The sequence below is a fragment of the Kwoniella bestiolae genome, chromosome 1, assembly GCF_000512585.2.
Source record: "Kwoniella bestiolae CBS 10118 chromosome 1, complete sequence".
NCBI lineage: Eukaryota > Fungi > Basidiomycota > Tremellomycetes > Tremellales > Cryptococcaceae > Kwoniella > Kwoniella bestiolae.
In genome coordinates, this window is record NC_089241.1 from 1,137,343 (window position 1) to 1,150,558 (window position 13,216).

Genomic DNA, 13,216 nt, shown 5'->3' on the forward strand with positions numbered 1-13,216 from the left:
TCCATCTTCTTTCGCATGTGTTTTGGCCTGATCCATGAACTCCTTTCCCAGGTTCCTACGCCGGTACACTTCCACCTCTTCTCGCTTCATCCTCCTTTTCTAACTTGTCCATCATGTCAATCCATTCCTTCACATCCTTCGTATCGAACCACTCCTTCCAGTTTTCCTCCTCGAAGAACTGTGAGAGCGTCTTGAAGGTGATCAGTTCCTGCTCTTCTTTTGACCCTTCAAAGTTCTTCCTGAATATCTCTTCTGAAGTTAAAACTTCTGTATTGTCCAGATACCTCCAGTTGGGGAAATCGTACAGTCCGTAATGATAATTAGATCCTACATTCACGATGGTGATAGGGATGCCAGGGTACTTAGACACCAGCTTTGTCAGGAGCTTTCTGTCTGTTTTCGCGCGTGCATAGCCTGGCGGATCTGGAGGGGCACCATCGTCGGAGGATGAGAATGATTGAGGATGGATGATCCATACCACCCTTGCTACCCTACCAAGCTTGAAGGCTTTGGAGCCATAGCTCTCGAGCCTAGGGGTGAGGGAGGGTGAGACGCAAAAGGATGGTGTTGACATCTCTCCACATACGCGTTGGTAGACACGAACAATTGATGCCAATTGAGTGATATTCGACTTTCCAGATGACAACTGTTTCGGGACGAAGGGCTTTCAGTAAGGGACAGAGTTTATCACCGGGTTCAAAGTAGACACTTTTGTGTAGCCGACCAGTACCCCATGTTTGATATCGTTCCATCTCGAGATGTAGTACCTTGAGGCTTGGTAAGTCCAGCTGTCGAGCATGTTTGAGATCACACCACTGATTGGAATGATGGGGCAACGATACTCAGATGAATGTGGCACTCGGACACACGGGGCGCTCGGACATGCTTCCTTGTCATGTTTGAGCATGTATTATCACTAATATCTCAGGTAACATGCATGCTACATCCAATCCAACTGGTGAGGTTGTCGATCATACTGTGATATGCATGCACGCTCAATTCCAGGGGAGAAGAAGGCAAGATGGCACCGCCCTCCACCATTCCTTCTGGGCGCTCTCAATTTGACCCTGCCCACTTGAATTGTCTTGATCACACACAATTGATGTAAATGATTGGGCTGTGGTAGCTGTCATTAGACGTATACCCCCCTGCAAGACATCTCAGCCTCTCATATCGATGAAAGATGATCATGATGTTGCTTCAGGACCGTGTGTACTGCTGCCTCTTTTTCTAAGAGTTTGGTCTGTCAATATGATCGCTTGTTGTTCCATCTTCACTGCGCCCAGCTCAGCTCTGGCTTGTAGTCAGCTTGATCACTATCTTGACGCATACTACCAGAAGTTTGATCGCCTTTGGGAGTGTTTTGCAATATTCATGACTGAATGAACCAGATAAGTAGACGGTTTTCAGGATTCCTGTCAATCACAGCCTTCACAGCCCCAGTCTCACAAGTATCTTGCCCCTTCTTTCCATGAAGTAGGTTTTCATTGATCTCGCTACGTCATCCAGGTTTTGGAGCAGGCATTTTATGACTGGTTTATGCTGTATCTGGAGATGAGGGGCGATTTTAGGGTGATTTTAAGCGATTTTAGGCCCCCATCTCACTCAAACCCGTTTAGAGCTCATCCAAAGACATGAGATGGTAGCCATGGACTTATCAGTATGCTATTTACCCCTTGGTAGCCGAGCATCAGCCCTGAACTTACATAATACGCTCCAGAAAGCGGTCAAAATTGGAAGGAAGGCACTGTAAGGGGATTGCCATCTATATGTGTGTGTATGCATTGTGAGAGATGAAAGTTGTATAGCTCAATTCTCATCGAGATTCTGCACACCCTTGATGAGGTTGTGAAGCATCACATCAAGGTGAATGCATGACGAAATGGGCAGAAAGGCAGAAAAATGCCATTTTGTCCGAGTCCGGGGGGTGTCCGAATGGCCTGTGGATTTGAGTAGGGTCTTCACTTGATCGCGAGATTCCTCGGTCCAAGGCGAAATATCGAGGGTTGCTGGATCGTGTCTTACCTTCTTTTGGAAGGTCTTCGGAAGACCTGGGGGAGGGGTTGGAGTGAGTCGAACCCATTTCCAAAGTAATGGCCGAGCGATGGAGTCGAATTGCTTGGACACGAGGCAGCATGCTGCGAGGGTACCTTGATCGTATATTGTGAGGTAGGAGAGGATATGATGGATCGTTTCCTGGGGTAATGAAGGAATGTTGGTACGAGGAGCGACAGGGGGAGGAGGAAGAGGGATTTCGGGATCGGATATACGGGGACGTTTGGGCTGAATCAGAGAAATTACTGTGTCAGCGCTGTATGACCGTTTGACGGTGTAGCGAGATCTGTTCTTACTGGCTTTGTGGTGCAGTTGTTCTTCTCTGCTATACCTCGATCGATCAATTGTTGAAAAGAGTCTTTGCTTGAGAAGGAGAGGAAGAGGATGAAAGGGAAAGGAAGATGAGCTGATGTGATGTTTTCATATACATAAGGTGGGGGAAAGGAGGGTATGAGGTACTAATTCACGTCACACAGGATCCGTGCGTAAATGATGAGACAAATGATTGACATCACATGAAATGGTTTTAGCTTAGTCACTCTCATCTACTGTACCCTATTTTTCATCTTTCTCTTTCTCTTTCTTACTTCTTCAGACAAATTGAACTTCATCACATCCACATTCTCACCTATCAATAGACCACGATACCGCGGAAGTCAGTGGCGCTCAACCTATCTCAGAGGTATACTGTACGACCGACGTAAGTGAATCACAGCTTCTCGTTCTTACTTCCAGCAACAATTGCTTCCTGTTCTCTCCTGCCTAGTTAATCCCCTTCGGAATGAGATACTCAGTGTCGCATCGTATCAGGATGAAGCTTACCTGGATTAGGCGTAAAGCCACTCACAGTCCGACACCATGAGCTCAGCCAATCGTCTCACCAAACTCCCATCGATACCCTACTCGATTCTCACTCAACAACAGTCAACACCTTCTTCCTCCTCCCGATACCTCTTCAGCTACTACTCCCACCCCTTCTATCCCTCAACTACCTGATGAGATACTTCAACTCATCTTGTCCAACTTCTCCTCGTACGATCAAGGTACTCTTTCCTCGTTCGACTTGGCATCGAAGCACTTCTACTCTCTGTCCTATCCCAAGCTTTGGAGCTGGTTACGACTTTCCCCACAAGAGGAGTATCATCCGACCGACATAGTCGAGTCGGACGACCCACCACCTTCTATACTCATCGAGGTGAAAAAAGTGATCAAGAAAGTCACAATCACGTCTCATGCGGATCCGTGGTGCTTGGAGCTTTCGACGTTGACAAACGATCTTCCTGACATAGCAGCCCTAGAGCTGGTCTTGAATCCTCGGGAGATCGATTCTCAGCGATTCATCCATGCTGGTATCTCATGCCAGCCTGGGAATCCCGGAGACGAATGTCATGTTCTACAAGGTCTTCAAGCAAAAAATCTAATCATCCGAAATGTATCGACCTACGCACTACACCTGTACGATAAATCTATCAACCTAAAATCATGGTCGAAAGTCAAGAATCTCATATTGGTCAGTCCAGGTTCCGAACCTGGTTGTTGGAGTCGTCAGGCAGCTTTGTGCTCCCCGGAGAAGAGTCGGGTACCACACTTGAAGAGAATTTACTGGATATTCGATCCTACCAGTGAGCTCCCGCAGTTCCATTCGCATGGCGAAAATCACAAGATGCCTTTCCTCAAGACCTTGATATACCTCATTATTCGCTATCCCGAAGTCGGAGTCATTCTCGTCAACTCAGGATGTACCGAAGACATCACGAACTGCACAAACGGAAGGGTCATGCAGAAAACATGTGAAGAAAGGCAAAGAGAAGTCGAATCTCTACTTAGGGAAGGGATAGAACAGATGTGCAATGGTTCATTTTGGCTCTCCGAAGACATCGAAAGTAGACAAAAGACAGTCGAGTTCAAGACCTTGCAAGAGTTCCTACAAGATGATGGCTGGGAGGATTGGTTCGACTGGAAAGAGGTGGAGGGATGGAAGAAGAGCATGAGTGAGATGTATTAGTTCGTCTGTGACGCAAACAATGCGAATGAGGCATTACTGTATGCCATGTAGGATAGTACTCGTGGTACCGTTTGGTAGATATTCTTCAGTTGGCTCTCTTCCTTTTTCCAACTTGACTCTAGAGTCGATCTCTGTGCACCGAGATATTCTCGTAGAGCTATGATCCGTTACCGTTAATGTGAATTTGCCACATAATATTTTCTGTCCAAGTTGAATACTTCGTTCCATATACGTAATCTGATTATGCACATGTAAAAACTATATGGGCTAGGTGACTTATGACAGAGAGGGCCACCCCGTTCCTATTGTATACTCAACAACAAGTGAGTCATGTGCGAACAGAGATTGTTCGTTCATTTCTGAACTGTTTCAATTGTTTCAATTGTACATGTATATCATCGAGATAAATACCCAAACTGCATAATTGACCTAATTTCTTCTAATCTCTTGTAAAATCTACTTCTTACAGTACTGTATCCCACCAATAATCTGACATGACATTCACACCAAAATACTAATCTTCGACATACATAATAACCTTGTTCATTCTCCCGAAAGCCTAAGCGACATATCTGAAGTGCAAGTTCTGCTTGTCTGTGAGATCGACGAAAACTTGCACATCAGGGTTATAGCTCTCGTCGCCCTCGTTGAACTTCTTGTCCCTATTCCTGTTGGGGATGATGAAGCAGAACCTCAATCCGAGGATGACCAGAATCTCCGCCGCTCGAGAGGCCATACAGACGATGATACCTGTTCGGTAGACTGGTGCCTCGGAGGCTAAGAAGGAGTATGGTCCGACGATGTTTCCTACGGCTACTCCCAGGAAGATAGCAGCGGAAGCAAGGACCTTCTTAGTGGTACCTCCGACATTTCCACTGACCAGCGACAAGGCCAGGACGAAGACGGCATTGGAAGAGCCAGTGAGGTAGTATCCGATCAATCTTGGTGCGATACCCTTTGCGAAGGCCATGAGGGCGAATCCGAGAACGGTCAGGCATGTCACACCTGCCATGAGGAGGGTTCGGATGTTGAGGTGGTGGGTCTTGTGGTTCACGAAGATGGCCATGAGGATCATGAGGGCGATGAAGGTGCCGTAAGGGATTTGCAGAAGGGTGACGTTGAGGGTGGAGAAACCGAATCTGTATTGAATACGACATGATCAGCACCTGCTTTGGGCTACATGATAAAGCGATATGGAGAAGGGAACTCACCCTTTGATGACGAGAGTACCGAAGTTTGAAGTAGCACCGTTAGGGACGTTGGCGAAGAAGCCAAGGAGGAAGTACAAGTAAATCTTGATATCTTTGACAGTCTCAATGACCTGATCCCACTTCAACTGTCTCTTCTCGACGGTGTGGTGGTCATGTCGTTTTCTAGACATGGTCACTACCGCTTCTCGTCGATTCAACCACTTAGCCGTGTGGGGAGCATCGGGAATCAGAATACCCATGACGATTGCCCAGAGTGAACAGACCGCTCCGATGATGAGGAATTCGTATCTCCACGAAGCGAGGGAACCACCAATATGACCGATACCGTATCCTATCAATCCACCTAGGGCAATACCAACACCATTACCGGCGTACCAGTATCCAATGACTGTTGGCTGTTGTCTTCGGGTGAACCACATTCCCGTGATAGCTACGAAACAGGGATCGGCGACCGCTTCGAACATCCCTGAGACGAATCGGAAGGCAACCATATCGCCATTATCTTTGGAAGAAGCTTGAACCATCAGGAATACTCCCCACAGGAAGATGTTGATTGAGAGGTATTTTGCCAAAGGGAATTTAGCCAGTAACAGGTTTCCGGGGATGGCCCACACTAACCAACCGATGTAGAAGATAGAGGAGAGATTGTTGTAGTCGTTTCCTTTGAGGTGAAGATCCTTTTTGAAGTCGAAGAGCTATACGAGCATTCGTCAGGACTAGAGCTACTTCGGATGAAACCAATAGCACTTACAGCAGCGTAGGATAGGGTGGTCTTGTCAACGTAGTAGAAGATATAATCGATGAATAAAGCAGGTACGATAAGCCAGTAGATCTTTCGTTCAACCTGGCAAAACACAAACGTTAGTACGGGTCACATAAGTGTATGATATGCTAAGTCGACTTACCCTTTTCACTTCATAGGGGTCAAGTTCAGTCTCGTTCGCCTCGGCCACTTCCCTCATAAAATCCATGGAAGGGTTTCGTCGGAGCAATTTTCGTAGACCAGTTCGTGGTTTATCTGCCTCATCACCACCGTCGTAGTGGATGTCTCGCTCTGCTCCCTGTTTCTCGGTGATCGAAGCATTTTCGACATGCTCTGTAGTGCCTTTCCCAGCTTCGAGGTCTTTATCGAAGTTGGTAGGTGGCATAGGGTCTGCAGGGAGGAAATCCGCCGCGTCCTCGTGATGGTGTCGAGTCGCCATTTTGCGCTATCAAAATGGTCAAGTACTGTAGGTACGAAAGTGAAGTGGTTGTTGGACTTGTATATCTTCACTCGATATACTAGAGTGATGGCTCTGGGGAAAGAAGGGTTCGTCCTTTGAGAACAGGGGAGAGGGCGTTATATACCTCAAGAGATAAAGACATCCACCTTGATCGCCCCAGATATTTACGATATAACTGAGGGGTAACGAAATGGAGTCCACCGGGGTACCTCGATCGCACGGTCCGTATCGACGGTCCGTCCCTCGCTGTCTTACAGACGAACACTAATTGTGCATGCGGGGTAGGCAGGGATTCACTTCGTCATTTCGTCGATCAGGCGAAGGGACAGAGGAAAGTCTTGGAAATGTCCAGAAATAACACATGTAACCGGCGGTGTTAGGGTAAATTCTCAACGTAAGCACATGGTGAGTTGCCGATCGTATCCATAGCCGGGTTGGAACGAAATGATCAGGAGGATTGTACATGACAGGAGGGAGAGGAGAGTAGTGATATCCACCTATTCATTAAAGAGGCGGGCGTACTTTCTCATGGATCGTCTTAAACCATGTGGATGATCGGTGAAAAGAGGATGATTTACCCGATTCCAGCTGAAATATTCCTCCTTTAGGAAGAAAAGACAAGATGGATATTACTTCATGCTTATTTATTTAAGCAACTGCGATAAGATGGATAGGTATCCACTTTTGGAGACCCACTTGATCCACCCTATCCACCTGGGACCGAATGTAGCCGGATGATCCGATCCTGCCGTTAGATACAGCCCACATCGCACAAATATATAGATACTTGTCGAGCGTCATCTCAGTAAATCCCTGTTCCTCCAACATTACAAGTTATCCTCTCATCACTACTTCAGAGAGAGCTACAAGACATCATGCCCGCCCCTGCTTTCAATGCTCAGTCAATAACAGAGCTCATCACGCTCAGAGCCGGTAAGTTAGAGTCGTTACATCTCACGCGACTTGAATATTCGGCTGACTTGGCTTGGTTTGCAGAACAACAAGGAGATGTACCGGCCGTACATACTGGTGCTGCAGAGTTTGGAGAGAAGTTAATGACCCTCACGTAAGTCGCTACCTGTCCCTCAGAGACTGTCGTAGTCATGTGTTGACCTGCTCCTATATAGCTTCTCAGACATCGCTCGAGCAGTAGACAGGCTGGCGGCGCACTACGCTCAACTCAACATTCAGCCGTCCGTACCTTCGGGAGAAATACCTCCCGAGAGGGTCATTGCGGTCCTGACATCCACCGCCATTGACGAAACACTGTTGGAGATTGCCCTTGCCAAACTCGGTCTGACAGCTCTATTACTTTCCGTCAACAACTCTACAGCAGCTGTAGCGCATCTATGCAAAGCTACGAAGAGTTCGCATCTGATATATGGAAGTAAATTCGAGCAGACTGCCAAAGAGGCACAGGCTCAGCTGGCGAAGGAGGGAGTTGAACTCGAAGTGAGTTGTCTGTTATTCCGATCAGAGATGATTACTGACGAGGTATGGATGTAGGTCTTGCCCGAAACGAGGTATCCACTTTGGGGTCCTGGCGGCGTAAGAGATGCCAAGATTCCTCAATACCCTGCTAGACTCACGCCAGAGCAAGAAGCCAAGAGAACTTGTGTGGTGCTACATTCATCCGGATCAACAGGTTTCCCAAAACCAGTATTCATCTCGCATTACGGATTGATAGCCAATGCTGCTCAGTCGTTACCCAAGACTGGGTTCTCCGCTCTACCCCTTTTCCATGGTTTCGGTCATTTCTCGATGTAAGTCGATTTTGCCTACTTCTATACCTACGTCTGTCCTTGAGTACAGGTTAATGGAGTACTCGATATTGCAGCTTCCGATGTTTCTACCATGGAAAGACGTTCACCCTTATGCCACCCAACCTTCCCCTCACCTCAGCCAATATCTGCCGAATAATTCGAAACTCCCCCACCCCACCCGTACAGCACTTTGCTGTCCCCTACGTGCTCAAGCTTCTCGCTGAGACTGAAGAAGGTGTGGAGGCTTTAGCAAGCTTTGAAGCCGTTTCGTTCGCTGGTGCTGCTGTGCCTGACGATCTGGGTGACAGATTGGTACAGGCAGGTGTAAACCTCATCTCCTTCTACGGTACTACCGGTAAGTACCTTGTCTTCGCAGCATGATTAAGCTGACCTGCTGATCTGATTTCAGAAACCGGTGCCCTCATGACCTCCCGACGAGCGGACTACGTCAACGACAAGGCCTGGAACTGGCTCAGAGCCGAAGGACCTATTGAGAAGTACCTCGAGCTCATCCCCCAAGGATCGGATACTTTCGAAGTTGTCGTTAGGGATGGATGGCCAGCTAAGATCATGAGTAACAGAGAGGACGGCGCATACTGTACCAAGGATTTGGTACTTCAACATCCAGAACATAAGACTTGGTTCAAGTACATCGGTAGATTGGATGATACCCTTACCCAGACTTTGGGTGAAAAGACAAACCCCGTACCGATCGAGTTGGCTATCGTAAGTCTTCCTCTTGTAGTTGATGTGAAGGTATGTTGCTGATTACTATGTTGCAGCGAGGAAACTCGCCTTTGGTTGCTGAGTGTATCGTCTTCGGTGACGCTCGACCTCAGACTGGTGCTTTGATCCTCCCATCCGAACAAGGGAAAGATCTCGCTCAGGACAAAAAGGCCTATATCGATGCCATCTGGCCTGTCGTGTCCGAGGCGAATGCCAATGCTCCTACCCACTCTCGAATCTTACCCGAGATGATCGACATTCTTCCTTATGGTACCGAGATCCCAGTTGTAAGTGCATCTTAGGTCTGCAATGCGGTCTTCACATGCTCACGCATATACATATCATAGGCTACCAAGATGTCCATCCTTCGACCTGCTTGTTACAAGAAGTTCGGTGATATCATCAACGCAATCTACGAGCGGTTCGAGCATGGTACCGGTCAGCCCAAGAAAGACATCTCCGATAAAGCAGAGATGGAAGCTTTCCTCACCGAGACTATCCTCACCGCACTTGGTGAAAAGGCCTCTGCCGGTTTGTCCCCCACCACCGATCTTTTCGCTTATGGTGTGGACTCCCTCCAAGCTACCAGAGTTAGAAACGTAATTACCAAATCCCTTGAGCTTGGTGAAAATGTCAATCTCGGTCAGAACATCGTTTACGAACATCCTTCTGTATCTGCCCTTGCCGACTACTTGCTATCCGTCAAATCAGGCCAAGATGCCAGTAACTCACCTGAAGTCGCTCATAAGACAATGCTGGAGATGGTCGATCGATATGCTTCTCAACTTTACAAGAGCGACGCTTCATCCTCTGGTCCAGCCGATGCTCAGATCAACGGCCATTCAGGCGAAGTCATCGTTCTCACCGGAGCTACTGGTTCGTTGGGTGCTCATATCTTAGATCAACTGGTTAGAAGACCAGAGGTAGCCAAGGTCATTTGTCTCTCCCGAGCCAAATCTCATGAAGATTCCCTCAAGAGAGTACAGGACTCCCTATCTCAACGATTGAGGAAACTTTCTCCCGAGGCTCAATCAAAGATCATCTCTTTCGCTTCTGACGTCAACAAGCCCGATCTCGGTCTCGCACCCGAACAATACGATCTCCTTAGACTCCAATCCACCGCTATCATCCACAACGCCTGGCCAGTCAACTTTGTCCTTTCCATCAACTCATTCGACGAGCACATCGGAGGAGCTGTCAACTTGCTCAACCTAACTTTGAAATCTCCCAGAAAGATCAAACCGGCCTTCTTCTTCTCTTCCTCGGTGGGTACAAGACAGGGTCGATCCGATCCCGTTGTGTCGGAGGACTTCCCCGATTCACCTATCACAGCTGGTGGAATGGGATATGGGCGATCTAAATGGGTGGTCGAGAAAATAATGGAGCGTGCATCGAGAGAGACCGAAGGGAGAGTAGGAGTATTGAGGATCGGTCAGTTGGCTGGAGATACTGAATATGGAGTATGGAACGAGACGGAGGCTTGGCCATTGATGTTCAAGTCTGCCAATACCACCGGAACGTTACCTTTCCTCGAGGAGAAACCATCTTGGTTACCTGTTGATCAAGCTGGTCAGACTATCTCTGAGATTGTGCTTAACAATCTCAATACTGCTCGACCCTCTTCTGGTAGTGTGTACCATGTACTCAACGCCCACTTGGCAAGTTGGAGTGATATACTCGAAGGACTGAAGAAGGGCGGATTGAAATTTGAAGCGGTAGATAGGCATACATGGTTGGAGAATTTGGCGAAGTCGAATTCGGATGTCACGGCTAATCCAACTTACAAATTATTGGTGAGTAATTCTTCCTCTGTCTTCCGTCTGCCATTATGAGTGCTTGATTGGAATTGAGCTGACGTGAGAATCGTTACTCCATTAGAACTTCTATCAAAATCGAATTGGAAACAAGACTGAACGACCTCATATGGAATTCAGGGTCGATCAAGTGGAAGCTTCCTCGCCTACGATGAAGCAAGATGTCAAAGCTATCGACTCGGATATCGTAGCGCTTTGGGTTAAGCAGTGGAAGTCTTCGGGTTTCTTACAGTAATTAAGTGTTGTTCAGTAGAGTTCGTCAATTGTAGTAGTTAGTTGGGCAATCGGATATCTTGTTACGGTTCTTATATACCATACCTCTTGGGTCGGAATGCGAAACGTCTGGTATTAGGATAGGAGTTGTAATACATTTTTATCGGATGCATGAAAATGCTTGGACATGGACTAATTACTTGGTCTTGTGATTACTAACTATAAGTCAATTCGACTGACATGTACTCTTTGGGTCGTTCTCATCGACGTGAACGTTATTAATACCGGGGATGCGAATTTACCGAAGAAGGGGAGTGGTAGACACATGGACTGTTGAAGAAGATTGTTAGCGAACAAATTCCCAGAATCGAAAGCATAGCCACGAGATCACTTACAGAAATGGTACGTTCAAGAGTCAACCTATCCCAACTAAGCGAGCCAGAGCTTGGCTTCCTCGCATTCAAATTCACCGGTCCAATTGTGATTTTGAAGGTATTCTTTCATAGTCAACATCTTGACATTCTCCCATATTTTCATCGATACTTGCTCTTCTTCTTGCTCCTTTCTTATATCTTCTTGTTCTTGATCTTGATTAGGCTCTGATTGACCGAGATAATACGGTCTTCGAAATCCACCTTGAATGATCATGGTCTTCAGAGTCGAAGCGAATTTCTCTTGAACAAGGGTTTCATTCCACTCTTTCAGACCGACATAATTATGATCGATACCACCGGCATTGACAATGTAAAAAGGAACATCATCAAATGATCTAACAACATGGGCGAAAGTCATCATATCGAAATCGACACTTCGGTTGTTTCTCCCCATTACACCTTGAGTACCAGGAGTCCATTTGGTAGCGGGGTTAGGGGTAAGGAAGATCCATACCACCTTCTTCAGTTTGCTTTGATCTTTCGGGAACCCACCCGCACCACCACCAGGCTGGATGGTGGTAAGAGTAGCGATAAATGTGATTTGTTCGGCTTTCTCGAATAATTTGAATGGTACACCCAACATATCACTTGAGGTGTTGGGGAAACAAGCGTTCTCCAAAACCAATTTCCTGGGTTCGAGGCATTTGGCAAGACTGCATTGTTTCTCCAAAATATCGAAAGCGTGGAGGACCGGTCCAAGTCCGTTGATGCATAATCGCAGTACTAGTGTATCGAGTTTAGGATACTTGAAAGACTTATTACCGCACCATGTAGCGTGATGGAAATCGATAGTGACCACTTGAGCGTTCTTGAGCAACTTCTTCTTTCGAGTACTGGTCTTTTCTTTACCTGTAGCTGTGAATCGGTCGGGTGGATGGTCGCTTCGAGAGTCGATGGCGGGGATGGATGATACGTAGACATGCTGGTAGAGGATGGGGGCGGCGATGCTGAACATGGCATGGGATACCCTGCAGCATTGTGCAAGAGAGCTTCGATCGTCATGGAGGAGGTAGGTAAAGACGAGGGAGAGGATCTCGGTGGGGAGTGGGAGCTTGGGAGTTGAGCTGCTTGCTACTTTCTTGGGCTATGAGATGACGGTGCAAATCAGCTCAGCCATTCTTTGTGAAGATGACCCTACGGCCGCCAGTGTCGGACGTTACCTCACTGGCATGACTGCTAAGACTGTTGGATGTCGAAGACGGTTCTAGAATGAGGACGATAGGTGTGGGTTGAACGATAAAACGTCAAGAAGTGATAACGGGTGCAGAAGTCAAAGTTGTGAATGACGGTGTCATTGTGTGTGGTTGACGTCAACCACACTATATTACCATCAATCAATCAATCACCCACTCAACTACTCATCCACTCACCCACACAGACCATGGTGCCACATTACTGTATAATAGACAACCACACACAGACCCCCTTGAACCCTGATGCCAAGCCTTTGATAGTGGATCATATCATATGATATGATATGTACGAGTGATCTAATGCATGAGAAGTGGATCCACTTTGACGATAAGGTGCTGTTATCCTATGCATCTGCCTCTTAAGATACTATAAACTTGTCTTTCATTCCCATCTCCAGCTCCATTTCCATACATACAATCAACCATTGAATCAACTCTGCTCTTGCAAATGTGATTGCCTTCTCGAACACACCTTACATCATCCATTCCAACATGACCCCTTTATCAGACGACATTCTCATCGAAATCTTCACCCTCCTGAATCGCACCAACCGAGCAGACCTGGTGACATGTCTCACA

The 13,216-nt window shown here is 47.1% G+C and overlaps 5 protein-coding genes across 5 annotated transcripts; 2 read left to right on the plus strand and 3 right to left on the minus strand.

Annotated features, from left to right (window-relative positions):
* Positions 1-55: 55 nt before the first annotated feature.
* On the minus strand, positions 56-574 carry I302_100423 (uncharacterized protein; the record flags this gene model as incomplete). Its single annotated transcript, XM_019190444.1, has 1 exon — positions 56-574. One exon carries the CDS (start codon positions 572-574, stop codon positions 56-58), a length of 519 nt encoding a protein of 172 aa, XP_019047192.1.
* A 1,328-nt stretch (positions 575-1,902) lies between these two features.
* On the plus strand, positions 1,903-4,060 carry I302_100424 (uncharacterized protein; the record flags this gene model as incomplete). The annotated part of the gene is made up of 3 exons (XM_019190445.1): positions 1,903-1,942; positions 2,694-2,755; positions 2,924-4,060. 3 exons carry the CDS (start codon positions 1,903-1,905, stop codon positions 4,058-4,060), a joined length of 1,239 nt encoding a protein of 412 aa, XP_019047193.1.
* A 559-nt stretch (positions 4,061-4,619) lies between these two features.
* Positions 4,620-6,473, minus strand: I302_100425 (uncharacterized protein; the record flags this gene model as incomplete). Its single annotated transcript, XM_019190446.1, has 4 exons — positions 4,620-5,199; positions 5,272-5,966; positions 6,023-6,115; positions 6,177-6,473. 4 exons carry the CDS (start codon positions 6,471-6,473, stop codon positions 4,620-4,622), a joined length of 1,665 nt encoding a protein of 554 aa, XP_019047194.1.
* Positions 6,474-7,369: 896 nt separating this feature from the next.
* Positions 7,370-11,032, plus strand: I302_100426 (uncharacterized protein; the record flags this gene model as incomplete). Its single annotated transcript, XM_019190447.1, has 9 exons — positions 7,370-7,427; positions 7,491-7,560; positions 7,622-7,946; positions 8,001-8,257; positions 8,332-8,612; positions 8,667-8,983; positions 9,040-9,270; positions 9,331-10,776; positions 10,862-11,032. The coding sequence occupies 9 exons, from the start codon at positions 7,370-7,372 to the stop codon at positions 11,030-11,032; spliced, it is 3,156 nt and encodes a 1,051-aa protein (XP_019047195.1).
* Positions 11,033-11,439: 407 nt separating this feature from the next.
* I302_100427 (uncharacterized protein) lies at positions 11,440-12,615 on the minus strand (the record flags this gene model as incomplete). The annotated part of the gene is made up of 2 exons (XM_019190448.1): positions 11,440-12,528; positions 12,610-12,615. 2 exons carry the CDS (start codon positions 12,613-12,615, stop codon positions 11,440-11,442), a joined length of 1,095 nt encoding a protein of 364 aa, XP_019047196.1.
* Positions 12,616-13,216: the final 601 nt, after the last annotated feature.